The sequence below is a fragment of the Bos taurus genome, chromosome 8 (assembly GCF_002263795.3).
Source record: "Bos taurus isolate L1 Dominette 01449 registration number 42190680 breed Hereford chromosome 8, ARS-UCD2.0, whole genome shotgun sequence".
NCBI classification, from domain to species: domain Eukaryota; kingdom Metazoa; phylum Chordata; class Mammalia; order Artiodactyla; family Bovidae; genus Bos; species Bos taurus.
Genome location: NC_037335.1, coordinates 1,035,640 through 1,050,400, shown reverse-complemented (window position 1 = coordinate 1,050,400; position 14,761 = coordinate 1,035,640). Strand labels below are relative to the sequence as shown.

At 50.0% G+C, this 14,761-nt stretch overlaps 1 protein-coding gene across 10 annotated transcripts in view; it reads right to left on the bottom strand.

Moving 5' to 3' along the window:
• The window catches only part of PALLD (palladin, cytoskeletal associated protein), a 366,355-nt gene that overhangs the window by 18,595 nt on the left and 332,999 nt on the right, over positions 1-14,761 (bottom strand). For 4 of the 10 annotated variants that reach the window (XM_010807668.4, XM_059889307.1, XM_059889308.1 and 1 more), the window contains 4 exons: positions 9,467-9,973; positions 4,535-4,670; positions 1,482-1,580; positions 690-740 (listed from right to left, as the gene is read on the bottom strand). In XM_010807668.4, coding sequence (XP_010805970.1) covers positions 690-740; positions 1,482-1,580; positions 4,535-4,670; positions 9,467-9,973 — 793 coding nt within the window. The remainder of the gene's footprint in view (positions 1-689; positions 741-1,481; positions 1,581-4,534; positions 4,671-9,466; positions 9,974-14,761) is intronic. The other 6 variants (XM_005209784.5, XM_059889310.1, XM_059889311.1 and 3 more) reach the window with 3 other exon arrangements.

Below are 14,761 nucleotides of genomic sequence, written 5' to 3'. Positions count from 1 at the left end.
CCAACGTGTGGTTAAAAAAATAGGCATCAAGTGCCCGCCAGCATCCTCCGGTAGTGGGTACCAAGAGACCTCTTGCTCACGAAGTATAGAAAAGAAAAGGCAGCCCATGATGAGACATTCTCTATTTAATATTAAATGAAAGGTTGTTTCAAACAAGGTTTCCTCTTAAAGTTACTCATTCTTTAAAAAACAGTCTGGCGTGGGGTTTCCCTGGTGCCTAGTGGTTAAGACTTGGCACTATCAGCGGAGGGGGCAGGGTTCGAGCTAAGATGTCACACGCCACATGGCACGCCCCAAAACCCAAAAAAGTCTGTTGGCTTGAAGGAAGAAATTCAGCAGTATGAATAAAACTGCAGGAAATACACAAGTTGCTTTGTCTAACTATTATCAAATTAATCAGTTTAAGAATTAGCTCTTTTTTCTCCTAGAAAACTTTTAACAAATGGGAAACTCCTCACGATTTAAAATTCAGAGTGTTCATAAAGGACAGAATAAAATTCAAGTCTGTAAATAAACGACGTGACAAATCACACTGCAGTAACTCTGTGCATCTGATACTGAATGAAAACAGACGTGGTGAGTGTATCGGTAACTAACGTGTGGCAGGAAATACAGACACACAGGAACATGAGGGAGAACACAGAAAGCGGACATGGAAGGACTGGGAGGAGAAGAGAGGTGAAGGCGACCTTTTGACCGTCCAGAGGGTTCTCTACAGAAGCACGAGATGGCCAGGGGTCCTGAAACAGCAGAAAAGGAGTAGTGAAGCCCAGTAAGAGAAGCGGCAAGAATCCAACCAGATTTCTAGCTTTAAGGGAAACACTGGTGGGAGCAATATTTAACACAGAAAAACTTTCAGATTTTGGAGGCTGATCCATTTCTCAATAGACACGAGGAAGAGTTTACGTGATCCTTTAAACTTGTGTTCTAAAGCGTTCTTTTACCTTAAAACTATTCAGTATATAGGGAGACTCCAAACAGAACCATTGGGATGATAAACAGCTCACAGCAAATCCATGAAGGATTCTGGTGTTAGCAGGGGACAAAGCAGATTCCTTGCTCATTACTGATTTTTAACTACATTTGTGAAGAAAAACATTCTTTTCTGTACATAGATACTTCACCTGGATGAGATATTAAGAACGTAGTTGAAAATAGTCATGAGTGATTTCACATAATTTCAGTGAACGTATGTTCCTCCACACAAACCTGTTTTGCATTACAGCACAGGACAGGGAAATCAGAAAGATACTTGAAAGAAGAGAAACTAATGGATAAGACAAAAAGGACAGGTGTCATGGACGGAAATAACTCCATCACCCCCTCAACACAGGGCATGCTCACTAGCTGCTGGCCAGAGGCAGCCTGAGACCCACCCTTGGTTCTGCACAGAGCTGGCCCCAGGACCGGGTCCCCAGGGAGGCTGGGGGTGGCAGGCGGAGAACACTCTGCTCTCCCGGGAAGCTGGGAGGATCGCGTACCTGGTTGGCCGCCTCCTCTTCTGGCTCCTGGACGTTGAAGACAGTCGCACTGTCGGCACCCAGCAGCCGCCGAGCCATCCTTTCCTCGTAGGTCAACCTCTAAGCAAAGAAGCCACACAAGTCAGAAAAATCACACTGCTGCAGCGCCTTGAGAACACGAATGCAAAGAACAAACCGGTCTGTGGTTCTCTGTGACCGCTCCTCTCCACCTCCAGGCGCCTGTGCAGACAGGAACCCTCTGCTCCCTGTGCTCACCTGCTCCCACTGCCCCTCCAGTCCTGACCCTGTGCTGAGAGTCAGGGTGACCCATCCCGAGAGCCAGCTAACAAAGCAGACTGAAGGTGAGCACAGCAAGCAACAGGGCAGAAGTCACCTAAAAGCGAGCGTCACGTATTTATGCCTAATGATAAATATGAAGACAAAGACCTTTACGTAACAAGATGTTTTCTACAGGACGTGTATGGTCATAGCTATCACGGGCTTCAGAACAGCTCTGAGCCTGGGAAGGGAGTCCGAGGCTGGTGGGCAGTGCTGCTTCGAGAGCTCTTCTGCGGGGCTAGGCACGGGGGTGAATGCAGGCAAACACAGGAAGTCGTGAAGGCTGGCTGCACACGCTGACCTAGAAGAGGGGCTGGAAGTGGCCTGCTGACCTGACACCCACGGCCTCGAGCCTAAGGGGAGACTGCTCCCAGCGAAGGTGGTGAGGCTCCTGCATTCAGTGACCAGGGCTTTGGGCTAAACACAAACCAAAAGGCCCACTTACGTTTGGTCTGATGGGCTGATGGGTGCCCTTGAGTCCTGGCTCCAAAACAACCATCAGCCCATTCACTGGGGCATTTTAAAAGCAAGCTTTTGATTCAAAATAGAGAATAATTAGTAATGCAAAATAAAATTTTAAAAAATGTGTAAGTTATTTCAGATGAGCTTCCAAACTTCTGAATCTAGACACAGACTCTCCTAGAAACTCTCTAATCAGGAAAATATGCTGGGTAAACCGCTGCTTTCCAGTAATTGCTGGTTTTAGTCCCAGCGGAAACCGGGAAGAGAACCAGGACACATGCCAAATGGCAAACAGACCTGAAGTTCCAATGACCTTGTTTTGGGAAAAAGGGGCTGAGGATGAGGAGAGGTGGAGGAAGGCATCTGTGGCACAGAGCAGCTTGTCCACATGCTGCTATTTAATTTTCTCACATGAGTTAAAAAATCATGGATTCAGTTTTCAGACACAGTTTTAAATACCTTTTTAAATGCCTGCTCTCGTAAAAAGCCTTCCTAATATTTGGGGAGGGCGGCCTGGAGCCACCCCATTCCTCTGGAGTGGAAGCATCACTCGATATTCAGGCCCACGTCAGACACACTTGCCACCGCCAGCAGCCAGACTCACTCACTGCTGTGTTTCGGAACCACTCACTGAGCCGTGTGAATAAAGTCCATATATGAAGACGCCAGAAATGCGCACAGAGTCACGTGCAGCGTCAGAAAAAAGCTGTTTGACAGTCACATTTTCTAAGAACAGAAACCTTACTTGTTCTTTTAAAATTCTCAAATGTGGAAACGTACGGAAAATACTGGAAATGTCATTCATTGCTGAACAAATACAAATAATATATGTCTATGCAAAAGAGATAAATGACACATATATGTAACAAATATAAATACATGTAGTGTAATAATAATAGCTTATAGAAATCTATTCTTTTAAACCAAGAGTTATTAGTTCATAAGGAATATTTAAACAAATAAACAAAAAAACCTTGAAAAAGCCTTTACCTGGCTTGAGAAAGATCCCATAAGTCATTGTTTTTATCTTTCAAAGGCTCTGGTTGACAGAGCCAGGGAAAACTTGCAGAATGTGTTCATTTGCACATGCAACCACTTGTTTCAGGGAGAAGATATTTCCCCTGTGTGAAAATCTCAGTGAGGTGAGTAACGTGAGGTCTCTTTAGCATGTCAGTCTTCCTCAGCCCCAGTAACTAAGATCAGTACCCAACCCCCTTCTCTGGCCCCAGCCTCCCAACCCAAGCAGTCTGTGCTCACGTCTTTATCTATCAGGGCGGCATAACCGCAGCTCCTAGAAAACAGAGCCAGCACGCAGGCTTTCCCCTCTGGAGAAGGTGCTGAGGGAGACTTTACACAAGAGGCCCCTCTCTGCTTCTACTGAAGAGCCAGGCCAATGCCCCCAGTAAAGCACACGGGTCACTGGCCCCCACCTAAGAAATCTCATTTCCTAGACTCGTTTGCCTATGCCCTTCAGGAACTCAGACGTGATGAGGGGCAGTGAGTCCAGGAAACAAGCCAATACCTGATAAGGAAGCACTGCGCCCGTGGAGGAGGCCCCTGTGTGGACTGTCTCCTCGTCTATCTACAACCCGCAGCCTCGGAACAGTGACCACTCCCTTCCAGAACTGAGCTGAGCTGCCCTGACAGACCAGGACAAGCGTGGTAAAGGAACCCGCACCTGGAGAGTCTAGACCAGATTGGCATGGTCTCCTAAGGTGTGCGGCCTTCTCTGCAGAAGCAGGGCAGGGCAGGGCACAGAGCCCAGAATTGAGTTCCCATCCACTGCCTCTGGGCAGAGACAGACCATGGGCCACAGCCCCCAGCCCTACCCTCCAGCGGGACGGGTTCCCTCTCTCTGCCTCCCACCCAAGGACTCACCAAGCCCAACCCTGCTTAGCTTCCAAGCAGGACAAGCTCGGGTGTGATCGGGGCAGTGTGGCTGTAGACCGTCCCTTTTCTCTGTAGTGTTGGAGGTCCTCGCTGAGCTGTGGCCTCAGCCTTCCTGCCCCCTCTACCTCCAAGCTGCCGGATTCCCCCCAGCCCCCAGGAATGGTTCACGGAAGGAGGCAGCAAAGCCTCCCCCCATGCTCTCCCCTCCACAGGCTAACATCAACCCGGAGAGGCGCGTAGGGGCTGGGGGGGGCTACACCAGCTGTGAGGATGGTGCTCGGGAAGGCCAGGTGTGAGGATGAGGCTCCAGCCCTAAGGCTGGTGAGGGCTGGCTCCAGGGACTGCCCCTGCTCATCGTGTCCCCGCCCTCTACCGCCCCCTACCGGCTGCCCGTTGTTCAGCAGGTCCTCCTTGAAGCGCAGCTTGCGTTCCAGGTCCTGGATGACCGCGTCCTTGGAGCCCTGGATCTCCTCGTCAGAGGCCATCCTGGCAGGTCTGCTGGCCTTCTTGGGAAGCCCCCTGCGGGAGAGCACACAGCGCAGGCAGGGTCAGGGTTTGATCCGGCAGGCACACCCAGCCCAGTGCTTGGGGCCTCGGGTGGGCTGTCCACCCTGGGCCCACACCCCTCCTGCTGGGTGTGGACCAGTGACACAGACACAACCGCTGGCACACGCTGGCGTGTCATGGGGTGAGATGAGCACCGAGGTAGAAGAGGCAGCAGCAACATGTGGCACCGTCTGTATGCAGACCTGGGTTTCTGCCACAACAGGTTGTGACTTTGGGCATCAACCGTGACTATTCATTGAAAAGACAGACTAATGCTGAAGCTAGAGAATAAATCTAAATCACAGAACACACCTTGCGGCAGGAATTCTAGGTGGGACAGGAATGGATGCAGGCCGGGAGGGGATGGAGGAGGCATGAATGGAAGAGGACCCTAGGATGCTGTGTGGAGCCCCTGGAGCCTGCCAACACTCCTGCCGACCCGCTGGTTGGGGCCTTGCTCCATTCCAGGCACCAGAGCAGACTGTGCATCAGCCTTAAGCCACTATTCTTGTGAAAATCGCCTCCTGCAGTGGCGGTGGGGAGGTGGTGCTGCCAGGCGACAGGAGGGGAGGGTCCAGGTGGAGCTGGACTGGGAGGACTGCATCGCGGCGGGGCGGCAAGAGCCAGCCCGGGGGGTTGGCGTGGCACCCTCTCCGTTTAACACGGAACCTGTTTTTCTGAGAGTATCTCGTTTGGACTAATTACTAACCTGATTTGGCAAACACTAAGAAATTATGTTAAAACCTGAGCACAGACTAAGGCTGAGCCTCTAAGGTCACGGAAAAAGCAGGATGCAGCATCTGCCCCCAATGTGGCACCCATCGACTTCCGAGGAGCAAAGAGCCACTCCTCAGGAATAAAAACGTGTCTGCTGACAGAGATGCTTTCCCTTCACAACGGTTTGTACAATTAAAAGTTAAGACATCTCTTCAAAGTTACCCAAACCAGCACTCTTCACCGCGCGCAGGAGCCAGTAACAGCCCCACCCGCCTGGGGTACTGACCTGGTGTGCACACGGTCCTGCCCCGCGTGTGCAGCAGCGACAGCACGACCCCCGGCCCCGGTGAACAGTGCTCGCGTGCTTGGGGTAGGAACTGCCTCCACTGGAGATGCACCGCTGGCTGGACAAGTGTGTCTGTAACCAGCTTTGGGAAGGGCAGTGACCCCACGGCCTCGGGAAGGAAAGTGGGGAGGGACTAGATCCACAGAAATCCCCTAAACCCTGACCCACATGAAGGCCGCAGGCTGTGGGGAGGCTGTCCAGCCTCCCTGCCTCCGTGGTCTGGCACTGCTTCTGCCCTCTGCCCGGCCCTCTGTTGCCCAGACATAAGACGCAAAACCACATCTCCACACACTGTTTAGAAGCTACTCTTTTACAGATGAGAACAAGACGATGCTAAACACAAACAACGAAAACAGCCATTAGTGCAACTGATGGTTAAGAAAATAGAGATATCTGATTTGCTGTACGGCTCAGGAAACTCCAACAGGGGCTCTATATCAACCTAGAGGGGTAGGACGGGGTGGGAGATGGGAGGAAAGTTCAAAAGGGAGGGAATATATGTATACTTACGGCTGATTCATGTTCAGGTTTGACAGAAAACAACAAATTCTGTAAAGCAATTATCCTTCAATTAAAAAAAAAAGATTAAAAAAAAAAAAAGACAGGCAACTGCCAGGTGGAGAACTCAGTACCTGGGAGGGGCTTGTGCCAGTGCTCAGAAGTCACAACCACTGTCTGTGTTCACGACGGCCTGAGAGAGCACATGGGCAGCAGGGGAGATTCTTCTTACACCTAAATGAGGACTGATGTCACTCCTGGAGGGGTAACCCAGGCCAGGGCTCAAAAGGAATGAGCTCCCATTTTTCAGAGGAAGACTGAGAGTAATTAATGTCAACATGAGTGGCATACCAAGCTTGGCATCCAAAACTGCCCCCCAGGAATTCTATGGTCTATGCCCTCTGGTTCCGAGAGGGTACAGGTATGACCATTCTGCCTGTCTGGCTTTGAATACTGTGTTAGCTCCTGCATCCCCAGGGCCTGCCTGCTCTGTGTCTTGGTCAAGAGAACTCACTGTTGCCTCTTGTGGCTGTGCAGGAAAACTGCACAAGTCACAAAACAAGGACTGGGATGGACATGCACATACGGCCATACAAAACGGATGCCATGTAAAATGGATAACCGAGGACCTGCTGGATAGCACAGGGGACTCTGCTCAATGTTACACGGCAGCCTGGATGAGAGGAGAATTTGGGGGAGACTGGATACATGTATATGTATGGTTGAGTCCCTTTGCTGTCCATCTGAAATTCTCACAACATTGTTAATTGGCTGCACTCTAATATAAATTAAAAGCAACACTAAAAAAATAAAACAGAGATATCTGAAATTTGCATCTAAGATTTTGGTATCAGATAGGCAAAGAAGCACAACAAAAAACCAACCAAACTAACGGATTCCTACTTCACAGAGTCACTGGTCATCAGTCTACTTGCGGGCACTTGACACACACGGCAAAGCTGTCCAACCAGACGAACAACAGGTGAGTGAAGCTGAGTCTGCTGTTGCATCACCACAAGTGCCCCACAGAACACACACACGTAACTGAAGAGTCAACCGACCAGGGTTGGGCAGTTCCTACAAATTCAAGGATGCCAACTGGTCATGGCAGCCCTGAAAGGGACACTCCAGTCTTGGGCAAATCGGAACGGATTTACCTGAGTTATCATGATGGCTAAAAAGTTACTTTTTCATTTTTAATTCAGAATGCAAACCAGTGATCCCACAATTTTGCAGAGGAAAAAATGTTCCAAAGGTCACGTGTATCAAACCAAAAAAAAGAATTCTTTAAGTGTGTGTGATTTTGCAACAGGAAATTTTTTGCAGACAAAAGGGTGACCACACAACTGTGGCTTCTAGGCTGGCATAGAGCTGGAGGCCTGGGATCACCATTGAACATGGTGTCAGAGGGCCCACCTCCCCACAGCCATAAAATCAGAGTGATGTCCCCATTAGCTTTGAAGAAATTGCAGGAGCTGCTGGTCTCCTCTCTGCTAATAATTATAAAATACCATGACTCCATATGAGTAACCATGACAGACACTGCTAAGAGGTAAGCACTTCTGTTACTTGAGATGAGCCCTTAAAACTGTTGAATACAAGGGAATTTCAAAGTCGGAGATCAGAATACACTACTGTTTCTGCCTAAGATGGTAAAAGATGTGACACTGCCCCCTTGTCCAAGGTGGTGGTAGATTCATCTTTCATCAAATTCCAACCGACAAATGTTGTTGTTGTTCAGTTGCTAAGTCCTGTCTGAATCTGAGACCCCACTGACTGCAGCGTACCAGGCTTCCCTGTCCATCACCATCTCCTGGAGCTTGCTCAAACTCATTTCCATTGAGATGGTGATGCCATCCAAAGATCTCATCCTCTGTTGTCCCCTTCTCCTGACCTCAATCTTTCCCAGCATCAGGGTCTTTTCCAATGAGTCAGTGCTTTGCATCAGATGACTAAAGTATTGGAGCTTCAGCTCCAGCATCAGTCCTTCCAATGAATATTCAGGACTGATTTCTTTTAGGATTGACTGGTTTGATCTCTTTGCAGTCCAAGGGACTCTCCAGAGTCTTTTCCAGCACCACAGTTCTAAAGCATCAATTCTTTGGCACTCAGTCTTCTCTATAGTCTGGCTCTCACATCCGTACCTGGCTATTGGAAAAACCATAGCTTTGACTAGACAGACGTCTGCTGGTAAAATGATGTCTCTGCTTTTAAAATCACTGTCTAGGTATGTCATAGCCTTTCTTCCAAAAAGCAAGTGTTTTCATGGCGCCTCCATAGTAAGAGGACAAAGGGTATCACGAACAAAGAGACAAAGGATTGCTCAGGCCAGAGGTTGGGAAGCCCATGATTACACCACTACCATCCTTGCTCCCCTCTTTATGTGACTATTTTTAATCACTTGACTGAGCTTTTCCCCAGGAGGACCTGAGAAGCAGCCAGACCTCAATCGTAGAATTCCTCAGGCAGCCTTTAGAAAATGCCTAGGAAAGCAGGGCGCGCCTAGCAGGCACTCCTGGACACACCTGGAGGGCAAACAGCAGTCTCGTCGCCAAGGAGCCACAAGCCCACCCCAGGGTGGGAACCTGCTGTGAATGAGTGTAACTCGAATTCTAGGGTCCCCTCACTTTTATTCCCATAGGAAACCCCACTTAGGGCCTCCTCCTTTTCTCTCTGAAGTACTGGGACCCTGCCAGCCCTGAAGCAGGATTCCAACAGGGAGGGTTGAGATGTGGCTCTGGGCTCGCCTTGGCCAGCAGGCAGTTCTGACCTCCTCAGTGGATGGGTGAGTGCCAGCTCTTACTCCACTTCAAGACGTGCCAGACGCCTCCCCGTGGGTTTGTTTTGCTAGCTTAGATTTTAGAGGGCTGCCACGTCAGCACTGTGACCTAAGGAAAGCCATTCAGAGAGTCTGGCAGAAGATGATGGAACCCTGTAGAGATGGGGTGGGGGGCTGGGGCCAGGGCTGGCTGCATCATTCAGGCCTGGGACAGAGCCTCGCGTATCTGCATCAAGTGTAGCCACTAACAGGTCTGTCCCCTCCAACCACTGCCCGGATGGAAACGTGTGCGTGGGCGAGTTCACCTCCTGATCCCGCGCACGCAGGGACTGCAACCTCCCCTCGGTGGGCACCCAGCCCTGACCTCGGCCCCCAGCAGCTGGACCCCCACGGCGTGCAGACCGGTGCAGAGGGGTGGTGGGCACTCACGCAGCGGGGGCGGCGCGCGGCAGGCCGAGGGCGGAGACCCCGGTGGAGACGGTGGTGGCGGTGGCGGGCTGCGAGGGCAGCAGGGCGCGGAGCAGCGCTGCGGGTGCGGGGCCTGGGCGGGCGGCGCGGGGCGCGGGGCCCGGGCCGGGTGGAGGTGGAGGCGGCGGCGGCGGGAAGAAGTCGGGCCCTGTGGCGAGCGCCGGCGGGCTGAGCGGCGGGGGCGGCGGCGGGAGCGTGCCCCACTCGGGCTCAGAGGTCGGCGGGGACGCGGGCGCCGGGGACCGGGGCGCGCTGGGACTCAGGCTCTGGGCGGCAATGAACTGCTTGGGGCGCGCGTAGCTGAAGGAGCTGGAGGCCTGCATGGCGGGCGCGGGGCGGGCAGCCAGCGCGCTCATGGGCTCCGCGCGCGACTCCGGGGGCTCCGGGGACGCGGGCGGCGAGGGGCGCGCGCGGGCCTCGCGCTCCCGGCGGATCTGCTGCTGCAGCTGCTGGATCCTGAGCGCGTCCCTGCGGGGAGAAAAGGACACCTTAATATGTGTGGCAGGGACGGGCCGCGGCGACCGCAACCCCCAGGAGCCCAAGGGCCACCATGGACACCGCTGACCAGCGTCTCACCGGACTCAGACCTGAGGCGAGCCGAGCCGGCTAACAGGTGCCAGTGGACGCTGTCTGACCCCCGAGAGCCACAGCACTGCATTTTCACAGAACCATAATCTATTAAACGGAAAACTTCTAACCTGAGTTCTTACCCTCTCATCTGGGGCCAACGTTTTGGGAAAAAATTTATCACAATGGGAAAGTTAAAAGAAACACCCGATTTAATTTATTTTTGGCAGATTTAGGTGAATCCAATTTGCCTACCTCATTGCTGTCAACTCTGTAATCAATAAATACCACAGGCTGATCTGGGGGTGGGGTGGGGTGGGGGGAGGCCTACTGTGATTTCTGCCTTTGCTCCCTAAAACACACATGCCGTTTATTCTACCCCAATTTTGAAACTGCAAACTATTTACACAAACCTTAATACATAAGGTTTTTTTCTGACATTTGGCATCACATCTGAAACATACAACACACATCGTTCACGTGCAGGGGTTCAATAAGCAGTAACAAATTATTAATTTTACAGTGTGCTGTGCTGTGTCTCTCAGTTGTGTCCAACTCTTTGTGACCCCATGGACTATAGCCCTCTAGGTTCCTCTATCCATGGGATTCTCCAGGCAAGAATACTAGAGTAGGTTGTCATGCCCTCCTCCAGGGGATCTTCCCAACCCAGGAATCGAAGCCAAGTCTCTTGTATTGCAGGCAGATTCTTTACTGTCTGAGCCCCCAGGGCAGCCCAAGAATACTGGAGTGGGTAGCCTATCCCTTCTCCAGAAGATTTTCCCAACCCAGGATGAACTGGTTTCTTCTGCATTGTAGGTGGATTCTTTACCAGCTGAGCTACCAGGGAAGCTCTGGTATTTTAAAATAATGCAGCTTTAATTCCTCAAGTATTTTCCACCAGAGTTTGAAAAAAAATTTTTTTTTTGATAAAAAAGTCAGCAAGTAACTAGCAATCAGCTAAAATCGTACTCTCATTTTACTCAAAACCTTTCCTCTCAAGCTGAGTTTTACATCCAAGATGTTTTCCTTTATCCACACAGTGACCACATCTGTCAGAAGAAACATCAACAGAAGGTGGCACTCTAAGCACAAATAAAATAGGAAGAGTCCACGGAAAGGCAGGGCTATGCTAACTTGAAACCATTTAAAACTAAAAAGCAACCCTCCCATTGAAACGTGTATCACCATATGTGAAATATACCAGTCCAAGTTCAATGCATGAAACAGGGCACTCAAAGCTGGTGCTCTGGGACAACCCTGAGGGATGGGATGGAGAGGGAGGTGGGTTCGGGATGGGGGAAAACACATGTACACCCATGGCTGATTCATGTCAATGTATGGCAAGAACCACCACAATACTGTAAAGTAGTAATTAGCCTCCAATTATAATAAATTAATTAACCCCCCCAAGCCTTCCTTATCTATAGGCATTAAATCTTCAAACTCAAAGCAATAAGAGGGACTGAAGCTCCTGATCAAAGGGGATCAAAGTTAAAGGGGATTCAGATCTGTTATCAAGTGTCACTAGATACAACATCGGCGAAGGAATCGCTCAACTCCTTCCCACGAATCGATTCCCGGCTATAATTTAACAGTGAGGTGATTACAATGAAGCTCATGAAAAGATGCCTCTTCAGGAACTGAAAAGTGTAAGGAGAATAGGGCTGCACATGAGAACCTGAGCTGAGCAGCCAGGCTTCCAGCAGCGGTGAACTCTGGGCAGTCCCAGTGAGATGGGCTGAGACTGGGATGCTCTGCTGCAGGGCTTGCACCTGGACACACCGCTCCTTGAGTAACAAAGAACTGCAGGGTCTGATGACACCTGCGTGCCTACTCAGTGGGGCAGATTATGGACCACGAGAGACAAAGAGACCAAAAAGTCCAGCTGCCGCTTCTGAAGAGCCAGGAGCAAAAGCAGGTTCTTCGCATGCTCCCTGCACACAGCACCACCAGAGGGATGGGCAAGCCACCTAAGCCACCCCTCTGCCCCGTCTCCTGGACACACCACCACCCTCACCCCACAGAAGGGAGCAGTTGAGCCTCTCTCTACTCCAGGAAGTGTGCAAGCAAGGGCACCTGTTACTTGTTCTTGTTCCCCACGTGGCCCCTGCCTCTCTGCAGCAGCAGGGGCCCCAAGAAAAGCCTTGTTTGAATTTCTTGTCTGGCCAGCAGCAGGGGCCCCAAGAAAAGCCTTGTATGAATTTCTTGTCTGGCCGCTGGTTGATTTCTATTGATGGGGAAGGCCAAGAGCACTGGTGCGTAACACTACGGAGCTTGGTTTGAAGGCTTTAAAAGGAGCCGTGCCATTGCTGGAATACACCGGATGCTGAAGCTCATCACAGAATTCTGTGGTTTGGGTAGACTGATGACCACCACCCACCAATGCTGACTTTCTGACTCCCCAGATGCTCCTTTCTGACCGCCCTGCCTTTACTTTCTTCTTAATTCCTACTCCCCGGAAGATGGGTCCCACCCCTGGACCATCTATCCCCCTACCATCCAGCTGATCTGCCCCAGGACTGGAACTGCCCCGTGTGCTCCGTGGAAGGCATGCTCCGTATTCAGCTCGCCTCCTCTGGGCCAGCTGGGCTCACGACGGCCAGGGCTTCAGCTCTCTCTGAAGGTATTTCCAGCCTGGCTGCGTGAAGCTTCCCTGGCACATGGCTCTAGACATCGTGCTGTCTCTGTGTTTGTGTGGGGACTCCCCTGCCCCAGGTCAGGTGTGGCCCCTGATAAGCCAGGCTTGTTCAAAGAAGCCGGACAAGGAAGCTCAGACCATCACGATGCTGGTTCTAATGTTGTCCACAGGCTCAAGCCTACTCATCCAGGCATTAAAAAACCCCACCACATTTGCTAACTTGCAAGGGCTTAAAATTGCTGAGATGCTACTGTTAGCAGTAAGTGCCAGTTCAAGAAGCTAGTGCAGTTTCTGTTCGTTTCACAAGAAGTCAGCAGGCATCCTGGTGATCCGTTCCTAGCATACCCTGCATGAAGAATTGCGCCCCCCCGCCCAACCCCCGACTTTGTGCAGGTGAGGATGTAACAGGCCGGGCACTGCAGGGCTGGGGGAAGGGAGGGCTGAACAATCATTTTGAATCTGAACGTTTCTGACTTGCTTTCTGTGCAAATTCTAATATTTAAAAAAAAACAACTTTATTAAATGATTTTCACACCTGGATTCTGAGATGACGAAATGCACAAATCTAAGTCACTTTCTCAGTTCCCAAGTAATTTTTATAAAACTTGGTTTTCACAGAGAGACAAAAAAGCAAATGAAATGAAAGGTCTCAGAAAGGCAAGCTTGCCTGTGGCTTCAGGAAATCACCCAGAGTTACCTGTCACATTGACATCAGTTTCAGAGATGCTTTCCTGGATCTAACTCCAAAGCAGGGGGTAAAAAAAAGCAAATATAAACAAGTGGGACTACATCAATCTAAAAAGCTTCTGCACAGCAAAGCAAATACCATCAAGACACAAAGGCAATATACTGAGTGGAAAAAGATAGCTGGGAATTGTATATCCTGTGAAAGTGAAAGTCGTTCTGTCGTGTCTGACTCTTTGCGACCCCATGGACTATACAATCTATGGAATTCTCCAGGCCAGAATACTGGAGTGGGTAGCCTTTCCCTTCTCTGGAGGATCTTCCCAACCCAGGGATCTAACCCAGGTCTCCTGCATTGCAGGCGGTTTCTTTACCAGCTGTATATCCTGTATGGAGTTAATATCCAAAATATATAAAGACTCATTCAACTCAACAACAAAAACACAAACAATCCAAACAAAAAAAAAGGCAGAGGCTCTGAACAGACATTTTCCCAAGGAAGACATACAGATGCCAACAGGCACGTGAAAAGATGCCCAACATGGCTAATCAGCAGGGAAATGCAAATCAAAAGCACAGTGAGGTGCCGCCTCACACGTCAGAACGGCCTTCATCAGAAAGGCAAGAAATAACAAATGTTGGCGAGGATGTGGCAAGAAGAGGAAATTTCTACTGCCTAGCACAGGGAACTCTGCTTGGGATTCTGCAGTAACTTAAATGAGAAAAAGAATCTGAAAAATATTAATAGAAAAAATTTAAGAAAAAAAAATTCTGCTAGCAGGAATGTAAACTGGGGTACCCACTATGGAAAACAGTATTGAGGTTCCTCAAGAAACTGAAAATTAATGACTACAGTATGATCCAACAACTCCACCTCTTATTTATCTAAAGAAAATGAAAACACTAATTTGAAAAGATATACACACCCCACTGTTCATAGCAGCATATTCACAATAGCCAAGATGTAAAATCAACCTAAGTGTCCACTGACAGATGAATGAATGCAGAATATGTGGTATGCACACCCGCATATACACAATGGTGTGCTGCTCAGCCATCAACACAAAAAGAAATGCTGCCCTTTCGTGACAACGTGGACGGACCTGGAGGCTCGAGAAAGACAAATACCATGTGACTTTTACTCATACGTGGAATCTAAACAAACAAAACACACGGGTAAAGCCATTAGTCTAGCTGTTACCGGAGGGAAGCGGTTTGGGGGCAGTGAAGGGGTGAAGCGGTCAAGTGTGACACGCAGTGACGCCCGCTCTGCAGTGTGTATGACATGGACTATCACGCTCTACACCTGAAACCCACATAATAAAAATGAAACACTCAGTATTTGTAAAACACCTTTTAAAAAGCTA